Below are 27,330 nucleotides of genomic sequence, written 5' to 3'. Positions count from 1 at the left end.
GACAGGGATAGAGTTCCCAGTTCCCAGCTTTGGCCTTGTCCAGTTCTGTTTGTGGCTATTAGGAGATTTGGGAAGTCAATCAACAGGTGGAAGATCTCTCCGTAACTCTGCCTTTTGGATAATTTTTTTAAAAGAGACTTCTTTCTGGAAACAGCTATTATACAATAAGCCAAACAAAATAGTATATTATATTCTTTACCAGCTGTTCTCTGCGGTGTTTTTCATTCAGTGGTTGACAAAATGTAAAACGCAAACATCTCCAAGAGTTTACTACTTCAGTTGCATGTAAAAGAATAGCAGACTGACACCTCCTCGACTCCCTTTAGTTACTTTGGCAAAAGAAACATAAAAATTCACCTTAAAGGAGTGGACGAAATATTACAAATGCTTAAAATGTTACTCAAGGGAAGCAATCCATTTATTTTAGGAAACATTTGCATGTTTTCTACGTACGAGGATTTTTGTGACCCACAGTGATAGAGAAACGTAGGAGAGTGCTTCTCTGCCTGTTTTACACCGTGGCACGTGAAGAAAATGGTGACATAGGTATCCTCCACTAGGAGTCTCTTGCCACCTCAGGCCTTGCTGGGAAGTCCTGTAGACACATGGAGCACGTGCTGTAAGACGTAGCTCTTGCTCTCGAGACCTGGCTGTCGGATTTCCACCGAGTGAACCAACACTGAGAGTGATGGCCTCCAAAGCTGATTTGTATTGAAGGCAAAAACAGCACATAGTAGGGTTCATGAATTGCTTACTAGGACAAATTCAGTGACTATGGAACTAGACAGTATAGTTTTATAGTAACTTCTAAATTGCAAGTTATGCCGCAAAGCTGTGCGTGAAGTTCTGATTTAGTTGAGCGTTTGGCATGAGATAGAGTATGTGAAACAGGCTCTCTGTTTTTGAATACAAGCTGATAGAGATTCTTCTTCTGGCCATATGTCCTTGGCCTCTGTGTAGACCAGGTTGAGGAGTTGAAGATGATGAAGAAATGATTGGGAGATAAAACTGGGAAGGATGTTCTGGAGCGAGTCATACCAGTTTAGAGTCAAAAAACATGTTAAGGCACTTGCTCCCTAAACTTACTCCCACACCACAGTTGCCTTTGGTCTCTTTAAGTTGCACAGAGAAAACGTTTATGTTATAAAATGACTCATTTGCTGAACATTACTCATGACCCCTGTGGGCATGGATCCAGAGAAGAGGTCCCTGAGACAAGGAGGCATGACTGTCCTACAGGTGATAACAGGTACTATGGAAGGGGAAGGTCAGGTTGTCAGAAAGACTCTTGAGTGAAGGACATGCTATAGTTAGAGAGGTTCTAGAAATGAACAAGGAAGGACACCACAAGGAATTAGATGAAATTAGGTGAATATTTAAAAGAAGTGAAATCTTTGATATAAAAGATAGTGTAAAAGGAGATATAACTGAGAAGATTATGCAATCTTCCTCATTGCATTTCTCTGGAAGACTTTTTGTTTCTTCAATATTCTTGCTGAGGTCTTTGTGTATATAAACTATCTTGAAAAAAAGATTTATTTATTTTGAAGTCAGATATACAGAGAGGAGGAGAGACACAGAGAAAGATCTGTCCACTGGTTTACTCCCCAAGTGACTACAATGACCAGAGCTGAGCTGATCTGAAGCCAGGAGCTTCTTCCGGGTCTCCCACATGGGTGCAGGGTCCCAAGGCTTTGGGCCCTCCTTGACTTGTCCCAGCCATAAGTAGGGAGCTGGATGAGAAGTATAGCAGCCAGGATACCAACTGGCACCCAAATGGGATCCTGGCAAATGCGAAGTGAGGATTTTAGCCACTAGGCTATTATTCTGGGCCCTAAACTTACTGATTAATGCGTCAGTGTCAAGTATCTGCTTGCTCTCAAAAATTATTTAAAATATTTTTTTTATCTCTTTTATTTATAGTATCTTCCAAGGAATGTCAGAGCCATTGAAACTCTGTATTTTAGATTTTTTTTAACCCATTCTTTTTTTTTTAAAGATTTATTTATTTTATTACAAAGTCAGATATACAGAGAGGAGGAGAGACAGAGAGGAAGATCTTCCGTCCGATGATTCACTCCCCAAGTGAGCCGCAACGGCCGGTGCTGCGCCAATCCGAAGCCGGGAACCAGGAACCTCTTCCAGGTCTCCCATGCTGGTGGAGGGTCCCAAAGCTTTGGGCCTTCCTCTCCTGCTTTCCCAGGCCACAAGCAGGGAGCTGGATGGGAAGTGGAGCTGCCGGGATTAGAACCGGCGCCCATATGGGATCCTGGGGCATTCAAGGCGAGGACTTTAGCCGCTAGGCCACGCCGCTGGGCCCACCCATTCTTAAAATGCACATGTTCAAGCCAGAGTTTTAGACCAGTCAGGTACTCCATGCCTTGACTTCCCTTTCCTTTGAATGGTAGCAAAACATTGCCTAACTGCAAGTTGAAATAATAAATAATAATGGCGATATGGTTGGCTTGTTTTCATCCGGATTCTAACTCTGATGGGTGTCCAACACCGTAACCTTAAATCATCAGAGGAAATGCCGGGGTGGTGTTGGAGAATAGGGAGGGACACTCATTCTGCAGCAGTTCTCCCTTGCTCGTATAGAGAAGGTCTCCTCACAGCAGTGAGAGCAGCTCCTGCAATTCATCACATGCACACACACACACACACACACACACACGTATGTGAGGTTTATATATGAGAGTGAGGAGGCATTGTTTGCTTTCAGTGTGGACATGTAAGGGCCAGGTCAGTAGATAACTTGGGACAAGTTTGGAAAGCTTTGTCATGTTAGAACAAATATTAAGTGATGAAAAAAATTAAGAATGTTTTCTATTAACGTTCTTACTATAGAAGTTAGTTTTGATAGTTTTTGCTTTCTGAATATGAGTGTTACTTTTGTTGAAATGATTGTTGGCAATTAAATGGCCCTTTACTGAATCCTATGCGCTGATTTTTGTGGTTTAGAATGTTTCATAAGAATGTACCTCATGCACAGAGGGATAAAAATTGCTACTTTTATTATTTCTGATCTGTGTGCCATCAAATGCAGCTTAGTGTCCTTTATATTTGAATACCATTTTAAAAAGTAGTTTGTGGCTGTTTATTTACAGGATCGTCCCAGAACATTTGACATGCACTCACTTGAGAGTTCGCTCATTGATATAATGAGAGCTGAAAATGATTCCATTAAAGGTAAGTTTAGAAAGAAATTACTTGAATTTATCCCATGGTTAAACATAGGTGTTACCTACTTAATATGAGGAACAATTTGACAAATAATGGAGGAAAACTCTCCATAAATATTTTTCTTCACAAAAGTCTTAGTCACTACAAAGTGAATTTATTCATTGTAAAGATTTATTTGTTTGAAAAGCCGGGTTACAGAGAAAGGGAGAAACAGAGAGAGAGAAAGAGATCTTTCATCCACTGGTTTGCTTTCCAAATGGCCACAACAGCTGATGGCAGGGATGCAGAGGCCGGGAGCCCAGCACTCCATCTGTGTCGCCCTTGGGTGGCGAAGCCCATACGTAGACTGGAGAGCCGTGTGCTGCTCTCTGCCCGGGTCACAGGCACGGAGCTGGACTGGAAGTGGCATAGTAAATGAAGTCTGTGGGTTGTTTTTTTTGTTTTGTTTTGTTTTGTTTGCCTTCAGAAGAGCGATAAGGAATTCACAGAGGAGCATCTGTCCTAAAATGCAAGATTACACTTATTTCATGCTTTCTCCTTTCATAAGGAAAGAAAATTGTTAGAGTTTACTACCATCAAAGATGACGTTTTGTGCAGGGAAATACTTTTTTTCTTGTCAAATTTTCTTCATTAGAAATTTTGGAAATACTACGCCTGATTTTAATGGTGGCTGTATTGTAAGATTTTGTTTAAAGACAATATCTAAATATTTATACCTAAATATTTTAAAAAAGAATGTTGTCCTTTTCAAAAGGTTTTCTACAATCCTGCTAATCCATTTTGAAAGAAGTACTTCTTCTAGTGCCCTGCCTCTTTAAAACAGAAAATTGTCATTAACTGTGTGTAGTGAAGAGCAGTATACCTCTAAGGAACAAAAAAAATGTGAAATGCAATTAAAATGATTAGTTTGGGAATTGTTTTGAAAACAGTCCACCATATGGAATCAGATTGTACATTTAGTTTCACTTTTTACCCTAAAAATAATTTTATAAAACATATTTAAGATGACCTCCTTTGTTTATATTTAATTTGTAGTTCCTTATAGATGTGCAACTATGTGTTTGTTTATATAATGAATCTTAAAATTGATGTAAGAGGTGCAAGGTAAATGTGTTGGTGTGGCTACATCATCATTATTAGTATTGTTAATAAGGCAGAAAATGAATTTGTATTTTCCACTTGGGGAAAAAAAAAATCTACCTTGATGTATTTGGATTTAAACTTGTGTGTTTGCTATCAACAAAGTATTTAATATACCTGGGAACTTTCAGATTTCTGTGTGAATGTATTGTTAGTTCCAACTGATTCGGTAGAGACTTGTTATTATTATTTTTTTAAATATTGTAAGAGTAAACTTTCTTTTGATATTGGGGATTTTGTTTGAAAATTTTTATTTTAGATGATGTTTACATTGTCGATCAGGTTGGGAAGGATCTTGGGTTATGGAGAAGTGGGTGTGATTATTGTTTCCAAGCTTTCTATTTCTTCTTGCTGTTTCTGGGGGAGGGGGGCAGATAAAGGGGATAGGCAATAGCCAGCCTCCCTACCATCCCAGTATCCCAGGATGGGGAAGGGCCACCCGATATCAGCCCAGGGTCACAATGGTGCATGTTCCGAAGGTTCTGCTCAGGTGGATGCGATAATTTTGAAATGCTGTCGATCTCGCAGAACTATGGATGAGGAATCCCTTCCAGTGTCCACTGGCTGACACAGTCAACCTTAGAGTCTCCATTTGCCCAGATACTTGCTGTCGTCGTTTGGCTGAGGTAGTTGTCCATACGTTCTTTCTGTTCTCCATCCTCTGCTATGGTACCAGATGTCCTCTGCAGGCCCCAGTGAGCTGCCAGGCCCTCCATGTGCACCAAGGTCTGCTGTCCAGCACTCCAGATATTAGGAATTTTAAAATAATCTATTTTAAAATGTGTTTTTCCAAGAATTTTGAAGCTATTATCATTTTCTCCGTGTGCAGGATCTAAGCTCTTTTGAGAGGAAAAGGGTCCTCCCTGTTCCTTCTCTCTGTGCTGTCTTCTGGTCAGTGGCAGGTCTGTGTGTTATATTTCCATGCAGTGGTGCAGTCCCTGCTCCACAACCAGTGTCAGTGACCAGAGGCCACCCAGTCTTCCCCAGAGACCGACTGCATTTTCTGTCCTGAACACTGAGTCTCTATGAGCCTGAACTACAGTTGATCTGCCTGTTGGCAACCTCACATGTCTACATATTCCTTCTGGGCTTATCAAGAGTTTTCTTACCTGGACAGGTGAATGGTTAACTATATAGATGCTCAGATGATTATTTTGGGAATATGCGTCGCATTGCCACTTGTGTTTTCTCTCACTGTGACATTGATACATACTCTACACTGTTTTAAATGGAGCAGTGTGAGTGAACCAGGTTTAACTGTGTGCAGGAAAACTGTTTTCAGCCTTCTGGAAGCTTAGGAAGCACTGTTTAATTCAGTCTCTGGTAGGACAGACAGAAGATTCAGGAGGTTCTTGTTTCCCCCTGGATTTGTGAGGAATAAAGAAAGGATGTAGGTATAAACCAAGATGCAGTGGTTTACAAAATGGCAGCATAGGAGGCAGCACTGGACTGTCGAGACAAAGAAATAGTGCCCAAAGATTCCCCTATAGCAAACAGAATATGACAATTCACTGTTTCATGATAGAGATTGAGTATTTTAAATTTGATATCAGAAGGTTTTTATATCTAGTTTGTTTCATTTCACTAGAAAACCAAAATGAGGTAAGAACAAAGGCAATGAATAATTATCAAAAAATTATGCACGAGCTGATACATAAATGCTAAATTATGAGTAGAAATAGTGTCATATTTTTCCTTTGAATATTGTGAAAATGGAGCTTTTTTTTTTTCTCCTTATATGTTCTAGAATATCTTGCTTTCGAATTTTGGGAGGGAGGACTCAAAATCCTAACATGTTTCCTCTGAGTCTTCAGACATTTGAAGTACTTTGAATGTGAGCAGTAACATGGCATTGGGAAGTGCGAGTTGTTTAACATGCCAGTCTTACACATCTCCCTGGTACCCAGGACACTATTGCTTATGCAGGCATAAGTATGGGAGCATATTACACAGTCAACTACATGACTGTTGCTCTTGCTTCAGGTATTCATTTAATAGGGATTTATATTAAAAGCTGTGGATCTATTCCAAAAAATGCCATATATTTAATTCCTGGCTGCCAAAGGCATTATAACCTAGCATTCTAAAGAGCTCAATATTTATTTTTTTTCTTTACATACACATTGAATTCAGAGCCCTTTTCCCTTCCATTTTTTATTCCTATAGATTTGAAACAAAGACTTAAATGAATGGGCAAGCCATGATCCCATCTGTGCTTTAGTCTGAGCAGAAGAATTTATAATCTCTTTAGAAGAAGCTCATCAAGTGCAATTGGAAGTTCAGTACATAGAACTTAAGTCATTTCATTTGAGGTTTTTTTTTGGGGGGGGCGGTCATAAGAGAATGTTGGGAACAGTTGTTTCAATTTGTTGTCCTTTCAGTAGGGAAACAATGGATTTAGAGCTGTGTAAAAAAGAATAGCCAGAAATCTTTGACTTTTTTGTGGTACATGATTCTCTTATATTCCAGTATTCGAAGTTACAGTCACTTAATTGTGTATTTTGGGAAACAGATGTTGCATATTGGCACAGATGTTTCTGAACAGATATTTTGCACAGATACTGATTTTATGAAAAATGAGATAGCTGCAGAAACCTGCTTTGCATAAAGTTGCTGGTTGCTGAATATAAGAGAATTTTGATATTCATTTGTTATTATTTTATTCTGAAAAACAGAGAGAGAAAGAGGGAGACGGTTGAGGTCTACTCCCTAAGTTACTGCAGAAGCATAGGCTAGCTCAGGTGAAGCCAGGAGCTGGGGACACTCACAGGGCTCCCATACGAGAGACAGGGACTCATTGCTCTCTGGCCTGCATGGGCAGGAATCTGGATGGGAAGAAGAGGGGCCGAGGCTGCAGCCAGGCGCTCTGATACCACAGGCATCTCGAGCAGCAGCTTACATTGCTGCACCTGCTCCAGCTTCGTCATGTAGTAGATCACGTTATATATTTGAGAGAATTGGAAATAAATGTTAAAAAAAAATATGAAATCCACTAAAACAGTTTATTTTTAATACCAGAACAATTTATTTCAAATGGAAAGTATCATTTCTTAAGGTATTCAACTTTTAAAATTTTAAATCAGTAGTTGTCCTCTGACAATTGGAGAGCATATTAGTTTGTACCCTTAACCCTACCCCATCCCCCAGCTTTTGAGATAGATGAATGTTTTCCTTTAAGAGATATTTAATAGGGACATAAAACAAAGTACCATAAAGAAGAAATGGATGATGCCAGGCATCTACTTTTACTTGGATTCATAATCAAATTTCTCCTTCCCAACTGCATGACTAGTATGTGATATCAAATGTGATTTAGAGGATCTTGAAATGTTGCAAGTCTTCAGGCTTCAATGGCAGCTGCCTCAGATGCCTGGCTAGCACCTTCGTGAACTTTGCTAATTCTTTCTTGCTCTGCTTGCGTGGTACTGACTAATTAAAGCAAAGTAGAACAGACCATTGTGCTACGTGGAGACAGACACAGGGAAGTAGACGATTTGAAACTGGTCAACAAACAGCTTTATTTATTTATTTATTTATTTTTAATTTTTATTACAAAGTCAGATATACTGAGAGTAGGAGAGATAGAGAGGAAGTGGAGCTGCCGGGATTAGAACCAGCGGCCATATGGGATGAAGGCGAGGACCTTAGCCACCAGGCCACGCCACCAAGCCCAACAAACAGCTTTATGTGTGACTTTGTAGGACTGAAGTGTGCCTGTTCCTTTTCTTGACTGCAGAAATGCAACCCCTCTACAGTCTGGCTTGCATTTCCTTAGCTGCGTGGTAGGGTGGGGCCTTGGCTTTGGTGCTGTGGTAACTTCTGTTGAGAAGAAGGGGACAAAGTTGTATTGCGTGACTTTCTTTTGATTGTAATGATGTATTGATATAGAACCTGTTCTTAATTGTCTGCTTTCTGGTTTACTTTTAACCAGGCTTTGGTAGATTTCTCATGGTCCTTTTCATCAGTGAAGTTTATTTTTTAAAAAGGGTGTGGATTTTGAACAACACAAGAATACTTTTTCACACTTGTAGCTACAGCAGCTTTGGTCTTCATCTGTGGGGAAGGGAAGGTGCAGAGAGGGAAACAAAAACCCTCTGCGAGTGAACGCTGACATCTCCCAAGACTGGATCTGGGTTTTCCTCACACTGGCTGCGGAGCTGCAGTCAGCTCAGTTCATCTAAAGGCATGTTGTGCCTTGGCCAGCTTCTCATCTGCCATGTTTACTTCCACATACACACTGGTACTCCAAACATAATAATCCTAGGTGGCTGGGTAGCTCAGCTGATTGGAGTGTGGCAGCCAGCTCAGTCCTCTGCCTTTGTTTGTTCTGAAAATCAGCTGGGTAGTTGTCATAAAGGGAGAGCTTGTCTATGTCATCCATGATGTGGCCATGATTACATCACCTGTCTCCCAGTCTTCACCCTCACACTGAGCGCAGACATCCTCTTTGGGATTCATGAGAATCAGATAGACATCTTACAACTCGCATCTGGGATTTTATTTCGGTGAGAGGAAGACAGGGCCAGGGAAAGTAAAAGTAAGCTTTTTCTGTCATTAGAAGGTTAAAGATTCTAAACATTTATTCAGAATTAAGGCTGACATAGCCTATGGCAATTGTGACTTTAGTTTGTTAGACACACATTCAAATGGAAGGCATTGGTTAAGGAGTAAACTAGATATGGTAAATGCAGATCAGAAAACAAGCAATAGTGAGATAGTAGCTACCAGGAGTTTTTCTTTTAGATTTTACCATGTGGCCAGACAAAAATATTAATATTCTTCATCTTGGTATGACATCTGAGTGACATTAAGGAGTAAGGTTTTCTGACTTTGTCATCATTTTCCAGTGATAAATATGAGGGATCACTCTGTTGTATCGAAGGAGACCGTTACATCTGTGCAGATCCATGTTCCTGGTAAAATGGATACTTTTTCGTAGTGTCCCTTATCATTTTTCTGTTTTTTTCCTTCCAAAATTTTCTATAAGAATATGGAGGGTTGACCCTTGCTGTCTTATTCTGCAACAGCTACTAAAATAACTGTGTATACTAATATTGTTTATTAAAAGCCCTTTGTTCTGTATGCAGTCTAAGACCTGCCTTGATCCTGTTATGTAATCCTGTTCTGTTATTGGATGACTTTGGGAGAGGGGAAGCAATGCTCCCTGATTCACAGCCGTCATCAGAAATACCCAAGTTGGCTCTGCAGTCAGTTTAGCAACAGGAAGGAGGGAACAGTTCACAATTGTGCCACAAAATTCTTGCTTCCTGATATGCTTGGAATTTCTACCTAAATATTGTGTGTGGTTGATTAATTTATCAGCTGTCCGTGCCTGATTTGTGAATTCTTTTTTCCCCTATACTGCCATATCTTCACTGAAAGAGAAAACAGATCTTAGGGATTTTGTTACTCAGCAATACAGTTTGTAAAAGCCATACTTTTTTAAACTAAATTTAAGCTAGTCAGTACATTTTGAATCAGGTGCGGAGATTTTCAGGATACTGTTGGACTTCGTTATTTTGTCTAGTTGACTGATTCTGAATTCAATCCTGTGCCAGTGCTCTCAGTTCTAAAAGCAAGGCTTTGTTTTATTCCAGGCATTACCTGGTAACCAGTCAGTTAAGAACATTAGCGGAACACTGAAGGGAAGGCAGTTTTATAAGCTCTTTGGAATCTAGTTGGGCAGATGCCAGTTGCTCTCCATTGGGGAAACAGGAGGAGGAATCAACCAATTAGGGAACCCTTTTGTGCTTGAGGACCCAATAACAGAGAACAAAGCTTAGTTCTGGAGGGCAGCCATGATTGAGGTTTATAAACCAGGGCCCGGCGTGATAGCAGAGTGGCTGAAGTCCTCACCTTGCACGTGTCGGGATCCCATATGGTCGCCGGTTCTAATCCCAGCGGCCCCGCTTCCCATCCAGCTCCCTGCTTGTGGCCTGGGAAAGCAGTCGAGGATGGCACAAAGCCTTGGGACCCTGCATCCTCATGGGAGACGCGGGAGAGTTCCTGGCTCCTGCCTTTGGATCAGTGCAGCCCTGGCCATTGTAGTCACTTGGGGAGTGAACAATTGATGCAAGATCTTCCTCTCTGTCTCTCCTCCTCTCTGTATATTCTCCTTTCCAATACAAATAAATCTTTTTTTAAAAAGAACCTATTGAAAAAAAAAACCCTAACTTGTACTTACCATGATATTATAAAGATGTCTGGCATGGTTGACTAGCAGTGTCCTCGGAAGTGCTCAGGAGTCTTTGTCCTATATCAGAGATTTCCATTATTACAACATGGAAACTCTTGAGATTGTCTAGGGTCATTCCTGAACCTGACTTTAGACTTCACACTCTCCGAGCCTACAGACTCATGAAGTCGAACTTCATGATCTTTAGGTTACTACCAGCAATTCTTGTAGTTTTAAATGACAAAATTAAAAGCTTTTATAGTTTAATAACTGAAATCACAAGTATTATATGAATCTGTGTGAGACAGTATTAAATATTGCGTAGCTTATGAAAGGATATAACCTTAGTTGAAAGCTTTGCTTCTGGGTTGCAATTTTTTTTTTTTTTTTTAGATAGGCCCAGAAATATTGTTTAGGAAATGGTTGTTTAAACTTGACCTCATGAAATGTTTCTGTCCTTCAGTTGTAGTCCATGGAGCCTGTGGACACATTAGCGATCAGACATCCCACTTATGTATGCATGAGCACGTGGCTGCTGATGTGGCACAGTTCTAATACGGGTAAAGGTGCTGTGGAGTTAGAGGGACTGCTGTGTTGCTCATATCAATGCCTGGGTTAGGGGTGAGGGTCTTTGTTATCTGGGAGTGAAGCCTCTATGACACCTGCTGATCCAATTGCGAATTGTTAGAGCTGCTCTAGTTAATTTTGTTTATTCTGTGTTGTTAGACTATTCCCTCTTGTTAAAAGGAAAATAATGTGAAAAAAGGGAATTTAGTAGAGGAAATGGTGAGGAGGGAGGACAGGTGGAATAAGGTCACTTACTCCTAGCTTATCCTCTCCAGTGAACATTGTCTTTTTTGCCCGTTGAAATGAGGCTACCTCCTGCAGAGTGCTAGGGACCAGCAGGAACTGTGGAACACAGGGGTGCCCCTGGTGTTAGCTCACCGGATGGTTCTTGTTGGGAGGGGAAGACAGATATGCCTAAAGCCACCTTTAAGCTGTAAGATTTGCAAGCAGCCTACATTTCTTAGCTGCTAAATACCAGCTCCGTAAACATATAAGCAACATATTCCAGGTATCTAGTTGATTGAAGGACACTTGGTGCTGGACTGCATTTTGTTTTTGAGGTAAACCTGGACGTTTTGTATATTGTAATGTTACGTTTCAAGTGAACAGATTCTTAGTTCTGATTTCTCTGATTTTTTGTTAGTGCTGTTCTTAAAACTATCTCTGACCTTACATATTATAATTCTTACAATAACCTTCTATTTCTGATCTTTAAATACTTAGAATGATCTGTGAGTTTTGTGATCTCCAATACTACATTTGGAAAAAGTTGAAGTTCAGAGAGATCTAATAGCTATGTAAAGTCACTCAACTTGATGGTATCTGGAGGGTCAAGATAAGAACACCCAGATCCAGTGGCCTGCATAATTGCCGTGTGACCTCTGAGAGGGAAGCGGAAAACTGAGGTCATTCTTGTTTTAGCGCATTTTGACAGAGGGCAAGTACTAACTTTTAAAATTTCAGTTTAACAGCCCGAATGGGACAACAGTTTTAATCTTTATTTATCATCACGTGGAAGATTTGTATCTTACACCCTCTGGTTACATACTAAGATTGCCTTATTGGGGTGGAGATAAGAGTCATTGAGGAAACTTTTCCAGGCTGCCTTGTTCTCGTCCTGGATTCTGATTCACCAGGCCTGTCATGGGTTCTAAGTGTGTCTGCTCCCCAAGTGATTCAGATGCCGTGTTCTCCCTTCAATCCCCAACCTCCACTCTCCTTTGGATATGTGGAGTGCAAAGCTGTCTGAGACATTTCAGGTATCAGATAGACCTCAAGCATCTACTACACATCAGAACTGCCTTAAGCTGATGGAATACACTGGGAACTAATCTATTGGTCTCATGTAGCTTGTTCAAATGATTAAGCAGACATGTTTGGACAGTCTTTTTCATCATTTAATTTTGTAGGTCAGTAAATAAGAAAAAGGACTCTAGAGCCTTGAGAATTCCTAGGAGAAAACAGGGACTGGACCCTTGGAGAAGTAACAGAGGGAGAAGGTGCAATTCTAATGTCAAATATGACATTGAAGTACACTCTTCGGTAAGGTTTACAAAGGTCATCAGAATTTGTATTAAATTAGCACTGATGACAGATCTCTATGCAGAGAGCCAACCTGTGACTTTGCTGATTGCTTTTAGGGGTTTGGCCTTCAATAACCAGTTTTTAAAACAGCGGTTCTTTAATGTAGGAATAGTATTTTATAAAGTCATGGTTATAAATAAGATTACTCTCAATTTCTCTTAGCTTCTATGGTTGGAGAAGACTCTAGTTAGCCCTTCTCTAGTCTTATCTCTACTGTCACTTACAGTAACCTAGTTTGTGGTCCCTAGGTATTTCCTCCGTTGATCTTGTTTTTTTTTTTTTAACGTTCAAGTCCATAGAGGCATTCCTTAAAAATCATGTTTAGCTTGGTACCAGTTCTAGAATTATTTATTAGTTGTGTTAAAATGTGTCTGTTGTGACACATGCTTCTCTTAAGCAGTTTGCAAGGCAAGAATATCAATTTACTACCTTGGTCTTCTTTTAGGATTAGTTAAAATTTTTCTGGTATCCCTGGGTCTGTTTTTCTATTTCCTTTCCACTTTTTTACTTTTTCAAAAAACAAAACAAAACAAAAAAGTCTAGCGTCAGCTGATTGAGTTTGGATAAAAACTCTGCCTAGTTTTCTAGAGCTTAAAAAAAATGGGTTCATTAATCATTAGTATCATAACATCCTCTTAAGGCAAGTTATCTCGTTGCTCTGTTCTCTAAATGTAGCATCCAGAGTCAGAAGGCTTCTGGCAAAGATAAAAATAGCCTTCCTGCCTGCTGGCTTGTTGTTAGTGTTACTGGCAGTAGGAAATCTTTTGAATTCCTTAATTGGGTCAACTCCTTCTTAGTTTCTCTTTAGACATTCCCTTCTGCCCAAATTTCCTAGATTCTTTTAGATTCTGCACCTGCCTGGAGTTATAACCAACACAGTCCTTCTTTGACATGGAACCTTTCTGATCTGTAGAAATATATTCCACTGACTTATCTGGTAGGAAAATGTTAGAATTTTATTACCACTGTTACAGTCTGTTTTTCAGCTATCCTATCACAGTAAGAAAAAAAAAAACCTGACTTTTGAGTGCAAAAGGAAGATCATTTCTGTCTCAGAGAAGGCTCCCAGTTTGTAACCAAGGACTCTTGCAAGCTCTTATTACTCCGAAGCCACTCCCTTCTTTGACATTCTTTCTCTTACAAGTAAAGGTGTTGGTTCTCTCTGGCTTATAGTAAGGCAGAGGAATTAATATTGATTAAGCACCCACTGCACATTGAGTCCTTTTTTAAGAATTTGTTATCTTAGCAATGTCTCACAACAGCTTTGTGACATTGAAAGTAGCTCTTTTCCTGAGGTTCAGTAAAGCTAAGTAATTTGACCTGGGTCACAAAGCAAAACTCTGTTTTCACTTCAGGCACTACTGTCTGCTGGCTTAGCTATTGAATTAATGAATAAAACATTTTATCGATCTTTGTCTGCCCCAAGCTCTGGGATGCAAGGCCCATAACCTGTCCTTAAAGATCTTGTTACCATAGAGAACAGTAAGCTCCAACTAGGTAACTTAGAAGTTGATTGTGATATAAATAGGTCGGGGGATAGAATAAGGTAACTGATTTTGATTTGGGGTGTTATTTTTAGTTAATTAGGATGAATTGTTAGTAATTATGTGTTTGATTTTTAAAAAATATTGAATACACTTTACTGGTTTATATTTGATATGTGTGCCGCACTTGTACAAGCACAGTATGAAGTTGGCATTCAAAGCCCTTGAATTTATTTCACATTCTTGAGCCTTGCTGTACGTTGGCCAAGGGTCACCACAGCGCCACCATTGCTGTGAGTCTCAGACAGCTTGGTTGATAAGAATAGCAGATGTGTAAGTGGAATACCTCCTTTAAAAGTTTAAAGATGTATATAGCTTTCATTTACTCAGATGTAAATGAAAAAGTGTACATGAGCAAAAGCTATATTACTTTAAATAAAAAACAAATGTTATGTGCATTTACATACGGGTATTGCAAATTTTGAATGATGTTTACAGTAGATGGCACCCCCCTTGCCCCTTTTCCTTTAGAGTAAGTTTTCACAATGTGAGTCAGTTAAAAAATTAACTTAGAATTTCATACTATGTGTCATTGTATAGGACTACGACTTTGTTTTGGATGAAAAATAGTTATTATTATTTTTCCTTGGCCTATATATTGTCAGCAACAATGCTAGTATGACTGAGAGTGGAGAAGGTCGTAGTGGGGAGTCTAATAGTACTATAGAACGCTTGATATTTTTCCTTGTGTGTTTGTAATGAAATGACAGCCTTTACTGTATGATTTCCTGCTGAATCATCAGAAGCGACAGTAAGAAACTTTTACTTTATCTAATTATGAAAGTCATATACTGCTGGTAGGAATATTTCCTTCTAGTCTGTTCTCCTTTCTTGGTTTTGCTTTAGTTAGAGTCATAAAATGCTTGATAGAACATACTGCTTTTTTCAGTGCCTCCTCCCCATACCTTGACCTAAGTCATTCTGTTTGGTAAGTATTGATTCTCTCTTAGAGATGCTCAAAGTTGCCTCGTTAGTGTGTGAATTTTTCTGGGCTGCAGAATTTGGTAGTGTATTTCCCCAGAGTCACACCGTATCAGATGCCTATATTTGGCCAAGTTGAGTCATGTCACCAAATATAGCCTATGCCTTCTGCAAGATGTATGCCAGGCTTCTGGCTCCAAATGCCGCAGCTGGTCTCCAGAGGCTCCTGCTTCTCCTGCCCCAACATCCCCCAAGGTTAAAGCTGCTGATGTGGCAGTATTTTATTTTTTATATTTTTAAAAGTCAATACTAAGAGCCTTCGAAGATTGAATTTTACTCATCAGATACATCTGTTTGTCCAAAATACTAATGTCCTGCCTCTCCCTTGAGGAATTCAAATGCCAAAGCTGACTTATGTCTCTCGATGGATGAGTTATCAAAAAACAAGTCAAACAAAATGATTGACATTTAGTTATATTTATATTCAGACATGTCAGTTATTTTCACTTTCCTGTATTTAGTTGTGAAATGCTATTGTTTTAATTTCAGTAGAATAAATGTGCTGAATTCACCTGGTGCCCAGGCAGTAAAATCAAGTCACCTAGATTTAAAAACAAAAACAACAAAAACCTGTAACAGAAGAAGCTCTCTAGTTCCTAAAGGTGGTGTTTGTGTGAACAGGTCTATTATGTAAAACATAATGTAGGATGGCTGGGTGTTGCTAAGTACCTAGAGATAAATTTTCATTGAAAAAGAGGTTTCTGCTTTTGGGATGGTGTCTTCATGGAAGATGAACCTTAAAAATGTCTTTGGAACAAAACCCTTCAGAAACTGGGTCTGCATAAATAGCTGCTTAATGACGTTTAAAGCAGCCTTATCCTAGCTGCAAAACATGGAAGTATTCAAGATGCCCTCATTAGATTAACGTATAAATAAGCTGCAGTCCATCCATGCCACACAGAGAAATGGAGAAAATGTAAATGTGGTACTCAGTCCATCAGAAAAGGACACTGTATGATTACAACTCCAAGGCATTCTGCAAAAGGCAAGTGTGTGGCGACAGTCAAAAGATGAGGGTTGGTCTGGTCTGGTGTGGGGGAGGGAAGAACAAGTGGAGGATGGAGAATCTGGGAGAGCGGAATTAGACCTGCTCTTGGTGATATGTTAGCAGTGGCTGTCGTCGTGTGTCCATAAAGACTTGTCCCAGCCCACAGAATTTATATTAACAGTGAACTGGAATGAAATCAGGGGATTTGACTGATAATGATGTGTCCCTATAGGTTTGTAACAAATGAACCACTATAGAGGGAGATATTGATAATAAGGGAAATTGTGTAGGTATGTCTGTAAGGGTAATATGGGCCATTTCTGTAGCTTTCTCTTAATTTGCTATGATTCTGAAAGTCTAAATAAGTAAGTCATTATAAATATTACACGTGCAACCCTCACTGGGAACGTGCAGTGAGGGCCACTGCCTCAGATGTGGGAGATGATTGTCATTGCTTCCATAGAATTGAAAGATGCAGACTATCCATGTAAAGTGGCATTTAACAAGCAGGGAAGATATTAGAAAAAGAGGAAGGAAGTGCAAGGAGAGTGTGAAAAGCTTGCGGAGGACTTGACATCCCTGTGGCGTTTAAAGTAGAAGCCTGTGGAAGATTTCCGAACGGAAGAAAGGGATACACGTTGTTCATATTTTAGTTTACTTGTAGAAAGAATTTACGGATGAGCAGGGTAGAGACAGATTAGGGAAGCATTGTGAAAATTTGAACAGAAACTTATCAGGTAATTACTGTTGCATTTTAAAACTGAAACAGAAAAAAAAAAATGTGCTGCTCAGAGACCCAAGTTGATTCTAGCCAGACAGGTATTGTATGACACGGTTAGGTCAAAAAATTAAAAACAGGTATCACTTCAGTGCTTAACGATTCTTTGGTATCATATTGTGCCTTGAGAAAGGTGAGAAGAAGAAAAGCATCCCCAGTTAGCGATCTTGGGGGCTGTCCTTCCAGGATGTGTACACTGAGGTACTCTCCGGGCTGAGTTAAAGAACATCTTTGGCCTGTCATGGTCACTCCACGCACATACTGTCTCTCTAAAAGGTACCCAAAACATGAGTTTTTGATAAAGCAGAACTTCGGTTAACACCAATTTTGATCATTTTTTCCTTTTGATGGTCTCACTGTTAATTATCCTTTCTGGGCATCAGCTAAGAGGCATTGTCATTTTTTTTTATAACTGTCATGTTTTGATTGGGATGTTAGCATTTAAAATTTGAAATATTAAAACATTCCTCCTTAATAGTAAAAATTTTCTTTTAATCCCTATCTTTAATATAATCAAATGCTTTTGTTTATGCATTGGTTTAGAATTTTTTACAATAAATGAAAGTAGAATGTTTGAGTTCTTGTTCATATACTGGAGTTTTACAGCTGTAAGTTTTGTTCATATGAAGGTTTTCAAAGAAAAAGCTCATGGAGTATTCATATTATGGAAAAAACTATCTGGGTTTCTTTTCGTTTTCATTCTTTTTTTTTTGTACCGAAATTAAGCTAGTTTATCTTTGATTGCATTTTCCCCGGAGTGCTTTGGATTGTTCTCATTTGTTCCTGTGTAAAAACTCAGCTGCTGCCTTGAGTGAGTGATTCAGAAACAGTGCTTCCCCTTGCTACCAAGTAGCTAGCAGAAAAGGTCATGGTCTTGTTCCTGCCACCTCCAGTCACAGGATCTAGGCATTAATTAAAGCAGTTCTGGTTGAACTCAGTAGATTCTTGGCTATGTATGCTATCATTTCAAAATACCAATTTTAGGAAGATATTGAAATTTAAGTATTAATTTTCGCCTTTTCCATCTACACTCCTATCCACTCCCTAGATAGGAATAGGCTGAAATCTTAAGTTGAACAATTAACAGGGTAACAATTAACAGGGGAGAGAGATTTTTAAAAAAACGCTTTTTGGTTTTAAAAATTATAATGATTTTGTTTCAAATTGGACTCCCGGATTTGGAGATGGATGAAAGTTGCTGGCAACAGAGGAAGAGTTTTTCCTTCTTGTGAGTTCATTTCTTTGAAGACTATTTCAACGAACTAAGATTTAAACCATTGAAACCCTAAAGTTCCTTTCTAAAAAGCTGTTAGTGTGCAGCTGTTGAATTGATGGGACCACCTGTTAACTCATTTCCAGAATGTTCTGTGGAACAAAATAGCATCTTGTTCATGGAGAGCTTGCCAGAGCCTCAGGTATGGGAAAAGCTCTGCTTATCTGCTTCTCTGGTGGCTTTCACAGTGATAGTTCTATGAGGTCAGAATTCAGACCACTGTGTCCTAAGGGAATGTTTGTGGTGCCTCAAACTACTCCTGTTTTTTTTGTTTGTTTGTTTTGTTTTGTTTTTTAAGATTTTATTTCTTGGAAAGACAGAAGGAGAGACATAGATCTTCCATCTTCCATCTCCTGGCTTACTCTCCAAAGGTTGCCAGGGCTGGTCCAGATGGAAACCAGGAACCAGGAACTTTATCCAGGTCTGTTACAGAAGTGGCAGGGCCCCAAATACTTGAAATTGGACCATTTTCCCTGCTTTCCCAAGTGTATAGCAAGGAGTTGGATCAAAAGTGAAGCAGCTGGGACTTGAACAGGTACCCATATGGGATGCTGACCCTGCAGGCAACAGCTTGACTAACCCCTGGCTATAACCCTGGCCCCCTAACTACTTCTGATTTATAGGAACTGTAACATTGACATTTGATTTCCCTGTTAAGGTTTCCCTGCTTTGCTATAGGTGGTTGTGGCTAAACATATGGAGTATGGAAACTTTAAAACATTGCCAGGATGAGTTTTATAAGTAATAACGTGGCGCTAATGTAGATAGGATATACTCAGTAAAGATTTGTTGTCCAGATAATGCAAAAACTCTTCCATACAGAAATGTAACTGCTTAAATTTACAAGAACTCTAGTTCTATATCCTCATTTATTTATGGCTACTAATTTGGATGATAGCTAAGCAAACAAAAATTTTAATGTGTTCACAAATTGCTTTTTGAGGGATTGCTGGGGTATGCAGTTAGGGCACAAAACTAGATTTTTGAACCACTTTAAAATTAGAAGGAAAATATCTCAACAGAGTGCCTGCTCTACTGTAGCTCCTGTGCTGTGGGCTTTGGGCAATTTCCACCATGTGTAAATACAATGAAATGTCCTTCTTTACCTTTGTTATGTATTTCCCAAAAGTCGAATTAAGCCCATTAGCATGACTTATACATTGAGGCACAAGACACTTGTTTGGAGCCCCAAAGGAAAATGTTACTGCTTTTAACATACTTTTGAAAGTAATAAACTATCCAAATGAAAAAACAAATCACAATTATGGCGCAGAAAGTGAAGTTATGACTTAGCGTAGGAACAAAATGCCCTAAAGAAAATTACTATGGATGAGGCTTTTGAATTTAGAATGACCTGATAAATAGTTACATACGAAGGATATTTTTGCATTTTCGAACATTCCTTTTTTGAATGTTGGTGAATGTGCTGATTGATATGTCCTCCAACTTACTGTGTTCATTAGCACAGCAACATTTTATCCCATCAACAGCTTTTTAAATTATTGCCTATTAATAGCTATCAGTTCAGCTCTGTCATTGAATTAGTAATGGCCTTCTCTTACCTTCAGGTCGTCTAAACTATTCATATCCAGGATCCGATAGCTCTCTGCTTGTTAATGGTAAGTGATAATTGATTTCCCCTAGTGAAGTTCACATAACTGAAATAAATCACTAGGTGAGCAAATACAGCAAATGTAGAGGTGACATTAGTGTTTTTACAGTAATTCCAAGTTGCTATTAATGTATCCGCTACTTTATGAATACTCCTTTTCCGTCAAAATGATGGCAAAAGCTTTTATTTTTGAGAGCCAGCTGATACCCGTCCTGAAATTGGTGATAATAGAAAAAAAAAGAGAGAGATAGGAAGATGCATCATCTACCACAAGCTCCGTATAGTTACTGAAAATGTAGGCCTAGAAGCCCACGTGACTGAATCTTCAGGAAAGGGAAAGGGTAATGAGATCTGAAACCAGAGACAGGCAGCGTAAGACTGCAGTGTTTGAGGTTGTAGAGCACAAGGTCATTTGCTGCCTTAACAGAGGAAGAAAGTGAAAGTTTCGTTGATATTTACCTGTAGTCTTAGTAGAGTCTAAATGTTGCTAATGTATTGCTGAGTTCTCTTCTGTGCATGTGCTGAAGCGAGGTAAGCTCAGGAAAGAGGGCAAGGGTGCGGGGACAACTCACAGAAGGAATTAAGGTTAATGTGTATGCGTGTGTGTGTGGGTCTGTTTTGCACAGGTCTCTTTCCTGTTTGGTATTTGTTTACTGTTGAACATAGATTTCACGTTGTTTTGTGTTTCTACCTTCCATGGACCAAAGCCTGTTATAAGTCCCATGACCTCCAAGAAGTGTTCTTTGCCGAATAGCTGTATTATCATCTTTCTCCAGAACATCCACAAAGAAACATACTGTAACCTCTTCTAGTTCTTGTTTCTGACATGTTGTGAATGAGAAATTAAAAGTCATTTTTATGACTGACCTCCTTTTGGTTAGTGTTTGAAACCAGTGCCCCGTGGAACTTGGAGTTATTAAGCCAGAAAGTCAGAGAGAGATTGGCTTTATGAGAGTAGGAGGATGCATCCAACTTTCTGGAAACTATCCATTTATGTAATCTCACTTCTTTAGCCTTCAGTCTGATAGAAATCAGATCATGATTCCAGCATAATGTTGAAAGCCTAAAACCAAACCCAATTGTGACAGTGACATCCGAGTAAGCGGGACACAGAGGGAGCGTGTAGCACAACACACTTTTTATTGTGACACTAGTCCCAGAGTCATATCAGAGCTGGAAATGAATCAAGAGTTGAGAAACTGCTATGAGGATTTTAGGAACAGTGAGCAACTCTGTGCCAGTGTCCTCAAGCTGATCGTTTGGACTGCTTGCCTCTGTGCCCAGCTTTGCTGTGGTGAGAGACCCTGTCTCCCCGGGGCTTTCCTTAAAGCTAAATTTACTTAATGAAAAAAAAAAACTATTAATATGAGATTACCTTGCATTTTTTTCCCCTTAATATCCATTTTTTCAATGGTCCTTATTTGGAAAAGAATAAAGCTAACTTTTCCCTGAAACATTTGTGTTTTGGCATTGTACTCTTCCTTAAACCGTAGAGAGGGACAAGCTTATTTTTGCTGTTGCATATACGGAAATTTTATTATTAATTAATGTTGTCTCAGACTGAAACATACGAAAACAAAGAGTAAAAAATGTCAAACAGGATAAACTTGCTGCCTCCTCAAGCCAAGTTCACAATCTCAGATCTAATATTCAGCTTTGTGGGCCTCAAAATTTCATTTTGTGAACTGTGATTTAATGTTAGGTTTAACGACCCAAGATAGGATGCCAATGTATTCATTTATAATAAAGAATAAACTTCCTCAGATTAGAGCAGATGATTGCTTGACATTCCTATAATGGAAACTAAGGGAGGCAGGAGGGTGTGAGTAAGTCGCTAGGCAGCCTGAATTAGGCAGAAGCATTCTGCATTCCTGCCGTGTTCTTTGTGAAACATTCTTGAGCAGATCATTTCTTTGGATAAATTAATTTCATTCATGTAGTGGTTCTTGGTAGCTCAGCTCTCACTTTGTCCTTTCTTTGAGTGGGGGCTATCTTTATTGCAAATCCAGGAAAATAAAGTAATTATGACTAATGCTCAATGAAGACAAACTTGAGAGAATTGCATACTATGAATGTCAAGGGTTTGGTAAGCATTACAAATATGTAAGTCAGTTGTAGGCTGGACCCATAGCATTTCAAAATAAAGTAATTAAACAGTTTTATGGCCAAGAGTATTAATGCCAAAGATTTATAAGAAAAAGATACAAGGATTGTGTTTGTAAAAATTGTTTACAGTTGAACCTACTTTTTTCTTTATATAAAGGAAAATATGAAATTATTCACTTTCAGTCCTTCATGTGTTAACCCATGCAGCCCCTTCTCAAAACTGAACATAAAGACTTAATACTTTGTGTGTCTTGAAAGTCATTGTTTAAAGTCTGAAAGGAACTGTAAGGAGCTCCTTTTCCATTTCCAAGAGGTAATGCGAATGAAGTTCAACAAATATTGATTGATAATTGTATTAAGAATATTATGGTTCACATTCTAAGAAATATTTTACTATATTTCTGTGTCATAAGTTGTAGACTTGTTTTTTTTTTTTTTTCCTGAGAGTCAATCTTAGGGAAATTCTTGAGTACTGAATGTGTAAAAAAAAAAAAAGCCCAGAGTTTCTTCCTAGCTGCTTTTTGTATTAATTAACTAGGCCTGCCATAACTGGCACCACAACCTGTGCAGTTTGAAAGAGAAATTTATTTTCTCACAGTTCTAGAATCTGGAAGGCAGATCAGGTTGTTGTTGGGTTGATTTCCTTTGCAGTCTTCCTGTCTTCTCGTGGTTTTCCCTCTGGGCATGTCTGTGTCCTGTGGACTAGTCCCTGGGGCTTGTTGCGTACCTGGTAACTGCAGCCAGCCTGCCACTGCAGGTGCCTTCTGGGGTGATCAAGTTAGGACTTCACCCTAGACATGAAGGGGAGTCAAGTTCAACCCACAACAGATGTCTTTTACTAGTGCATTTCATGTAATGGAACTGTGGTTAGAAGACCCATTTTATGGTTAGGAAAAAGTAAGCCTGATGCTTACGCTTCTTTGGCTAATCAGAAGGAGTACTAAACAGCAACTCGATTTACCTCAATTTTCTCTGGTGTATAATATATATTGAGAGCTGTGAACTAGACATGGATTGAAATATTAATTTTTCTTTAAAAAGTTAACATATGAGGAGTGTTCAGCAGTTATGTAAAAGTTATGCAGGTTATGAAAAAACTATGCATAGCTTTCAGATTTTATGCAACCAAATAAGCTTATTTTTAATATCATTTTACCATAGATTAAAAAAAAATAACTTTATACGACTGCTACCAACTCTGTGTAAAAGTGCTTGTGTACTGTACTTTTGTTTTCAACTTTTTATTCCATTGCCTCAACCCTTCGAATTAACTGCTACAAAATGACATGTTCAGCAGGGGAAAATTATAGAACTATAATAACAAATCATGTTGATTTTAACAGACTCTTGTGCATATTTCCTTTCCTCTGAGAGTATCTGTTTACTTAGAAACTTCAACTAAATATTTGCTTACCCTAAAAGGGCTTAGTAAGAGATCGTTAAAAGGTTAGAGTAGAACAACCTCTCTTATAGAACTTTGGAGTAAAAGGAGGAAGATTGGTTGGTTGAGGAGCAGGGCAGATGTCTGTCAAAAAGAAAGATAGAATTTATCCAAGAGTAATGTACATTGTAGTCATCTACTGTAAGTGTATATAAAATGTTTCTAGTTGCTAAGGTAGGAAGCATGTTGAAGGATCTCTTCATGAAAGAGAAAATAAAACCATTTATTGCATGTAATATGAATCTCCAAGGCACTCCACAGTTGTTAATCTTGGAGTAATAGTGTGAAGCTGGGAAAATTGTTGAAGATCACACTGAAAATATACACATATGAGTTTAGTCTTGAGAAAGAAAGGAAGTTATTTATTGATATGACATGCGTCTGACCATTACATATAGCTTTGTGTATTTTGTTATTTTTCTTTGTTCCCTGTTTTATAAATAAGGTAACTAAGTTAGAGATTGCATTTTTAAAATCTTTTCTAAGACAAAACTTTACTAAATTTGTTACATGTTTCTCCTGTCTGAGGAATGTTCTTTGACTATTGTACCAGTAAGCCAATATTAGCACAAGATAGCATGACATAGGAAATTCTAAACATGAGGAGTGTGTAAATCATTTTGCATAGTCAGCCTTTTAAATTAGGTATTGGTTTATAAAGTAATTGCAGTTAATTCTTCATATCTTCATTGATTGTATTGTGTGACCATTATAATGTTTGTGTCTTTTTGTTGTTCTATCTATAGTTCTGTCTAGTGTTGAGGCTTTGATTTGTATCTTTTTTACTGATTCAGCAATTTGGATAATCCCTCCATTTTTTAGACTCAATGGAAACATCAGTTATTAAACAATATCTTTTCACATGAGCCACCCTTGTTTTTCCCACAGTTACTGTCTGCTTTGTCACTGTGAGGCAGGGATAAATGCCAGCTGAGGAGCTGCAGGCGGCAGTAGCCAGGGCAGTCGGAATCGCATCAAGTCACACGGGCAAAGTTGCTTTCCTTTAGTGTTTCTCTCTACCAAGAAGAGCATAGTGGTCCATTAAAAATACCAGTGCAGCTCGTCAAGTGACAGTAAATCTAAATAGTTCAAAAGGGGGGAAAGAAGACTGAAGTCGTGTCCCGCCCTCCCTGCCCCCCCGGCTCAGTTTCTGGTTCCTAAGGAACTCGTGGTTGTTTTTAGAAAAAGGACTCATGCATGCTTTTACATGTTAATATCTGTTTTTTCTCTTATTCTTAGCTGTGTATAGTGAGGCCTGTGTCATGCACAGGCTAGGCATGCATAAAGGCTGCATCTCGAAGAGCTTCTGCTGGCAGCAGGGACATGTGTGCCTCTTCGCCAGTGATTGCCTACTAACTAGTTTTTCTTTTAATATCTTTATTCTTATTTTTAATTTATATAAACTCAGTAGATTTCATGTTCTTCATGATACATAGTTAGAAGATAGACATTCTGTCCTCAACCCCCTCTTCCCTTCCTGTCTCCTCGCTTTATTATTTTTCCCCAGATTGTTACAATAGAATATTCATTTAACTCACAGTAGCAAGCTTAACTTAATGATATTTAAAGATATCATGACATAGCTAGGCAGAGAAATAGAAAAAGAAAAAGAAATTACATGTAATTGAAGCAAACTAACATAAAAATCAAAATCCTACAATTGCTCACGAGTATAGACTTGCTGTGTACAGCAGTTAATTCCCAGTATGCTAATGTCACTCACAGAGATAACACAGATGTAGGGAGAATATTTATTTGAGTTTTTGACACTGGCTATTTACTAAGCAGAGCAGTTTCCAGCTGGGTCCTTCTTGTTGCAGAGACTGAGGTTTCATTCTAGTTTCTGGCTGGACAGTATTCCATCCGTGTGCATGTACCACGTTTCCTTTACCCAGGCATCAGTGGTGGGCATTTGAGTTGGTTCCATATCTCAGCTATTGTACATTGTGCTGCTGTAAACATGGGGTTAAATATTTCTTCCTTAAAAAAAATTTTTTTTAAAGATTTACTTATTTTTATTGGAAAGGCAGATATACAGAGAGGAGGAGCTTATGTCTGATGGTTCACTCCTCATGTGGCTGCAATGGCTGGAGCTGAGCCAGTTCGAAGCCAGGAGCCAGGAGCTTTTTCTGGCCTGCAATGCAGATGCAGGGTCCCAAGGCTTTGAGCTGTCTTTGACTGCTTTCCCAGGCCACAAGCAGGGAGCTGGGTGGGAAGCAGGGCTGCTGGGATTAGCACTGATGCCTATATGGGATCCCGGCGTGTTCAAGGCGAGGACTTTACCCACTAGGCTATGCTATCGTGCCAGGCCCTAAAAATTTTTTTAAGACGTATGTATTTTTATTGGAAGGGCAGATTTACAGGAGAGACAGTGGAAGTTCTTCGTCTGCTGGCTCATTCCCCAAGTGGCTGCAAGGCCAGAGCTGAACTGATCTGAAGCCAGGAGCTTCCTCTGGTCTCCCTTGCGAGTGCAGGGTCCCAAGGCATTGGGCTGACGTTGACTACTTTGCCAGGCTGCAGGCAGGGAGCTGGATGGGAAGAGAAGCAGCTGGGACACAAACTGGCGCCCAGATAGGATCCCGGCAGATGCAGAGAGAGTATATAGCCACCAAGCTATTGCACCAGGCTCCTAAATATTTCTTCTAATGAGTACTTCTTTTTGACTGTTGAAAATGTTACAATAAATAAGGAAACAATATTTTTGAGAGATAAGTAATATTTCGTTTTTATAATGAAATATATGCATATGTGTGTGGGAACACTAAAAAGCTTTAAGTACTTTCTTTGCCAGTATAGTTCCATAGAGTAATGGAATATTTGACTAGGGAAAATTTGTTGAAGAAGGTAGGACTAATAACAAGGAAAATATTTTAAGCAATCCTGTAAAGATGTTTTGAAAATAAAATATTTATTAATAGATCTAATAACATGTATTCAGAAGTTGTAAAAACTTATGGCCATAGTATTTCAAGCCCATTTTAATGTTTGTGAATCTCATTGTCCTGATTTATAAAACTATAGAGTACTTTATATATCAAACCTAAGAAACAAAAATAAAAGGTGATAAATGTACATGAATAATATTCATCTGACAGGGTTTGGGAGCGTTTTAGTCAATGGTAATAGTGTATGTTTTGAAACCTTCTAACAGCATGCTCTTTGGTAATTAAAGGAAAATTCTTAGTATAATTTATTTTAGGTGTCCTAGCTGGAACATGTCTAAAACAGATTTATTTAAATGTAATTAAAGCCATTTTATTACTTGCCACTTCCTTGAATGCTTAAGAAACATCCAATAACAAGCAATAGTTGAAGTCATGAGGTTGAAAATCTGACATTTCTTCTCAGAAAGGGGATGCGGATCTGTGTTTCATCATAATGTTGCTTCCCCATGTAATTTGAAGTGAGCAAAAGGTGTTTTATCACAACCTCTGTGCATTGTAAATTGGCACCATTTAGCATTCTTTTAATGTTTGGCTTATGATTACATTAATCACCAGAGGAAAATTCATTGAATTATACTTGGTTTACTTTTCTGTATATATCACACATCAAGATTTATACCAAAAATAATCTGTTGGGGGGGGGGCTAGCATTGGTACAGTTGGTTAAATCACCTGGTGACATCGGAATCTCATGTCAGTTCCGTTCAAGTCCCAACTGCTCTACTTCCCAATCAGCTCCCTCCCCGTGTGCCTGGGAAAGCAGCGACCCCTGCACCCCTGCCGCCTTAGAGGTTTTAGCTCTTGGCATCAGCCTAGTCTAAACCTGACTTGCTTTGGCCATTTGGGGAATGAACCAACAGATGGAATATCTTGCTCTCTAGCCTCTCTTGTCTTTTTCTGTCATTGTGCCTTTCAAATAAATAAGACCTTAAAAAAACAAAGGGCTGGCATTGTGGCATAGCAGGGTAAGCTGTTAACTGCAACCTGGGCATCACATATGGGTGCCTATTCAA

General features: G+C 38.9%; 1 protein-coding gene across 2 annotated transcripts in view; it reads left to right on the top strand.

Annotated features, from left to right (window-relative positions):
- The window catches only part of CPEB4 (cytoplasmic polyadenylation element binding protein 4), a 56,941-nt gene that overhangs the window by 13,929 nt on the left and 15,682 nt on the right, over positions 1-27,330 (top strand). Inside the window, exons 2-3 of one of the 2 annotated variants that reach the window (XM_012927678.2) lie at positions 3,108-3,189; positions 19,782-19,832. In XM_012927678.2, the coding sequence (XP_012783132.2) occupies positions 3,108-3,189; positions 19,782-19,832 (133 nt within the window). The remainder of the gene's footprint in view (positions 1-3,107; positions 3,190-19,781; positions 19,833-27,330) is intronic. The other variant, XM_004587413.3, reaches the window with a different exon arrangement.

Source organism: Ochotona princeps, chromosome 19 (assembly GCF_030435755.1).
Source record: "Ochotona princeps isolate mOchPri1 chromosome 19, mOchPri1.hap1, whole genome shotgun sequence".
Classification (NCBI taxonomy): Eukaryota; Metazoa; Chordata; class Mammalia; order Lagomorpha; family Ochotonidae; genus Ochotona; species Ochotona princeps.
This window is presented reverse-complemented; position numbering and strand designations above follow the sequence as displayed.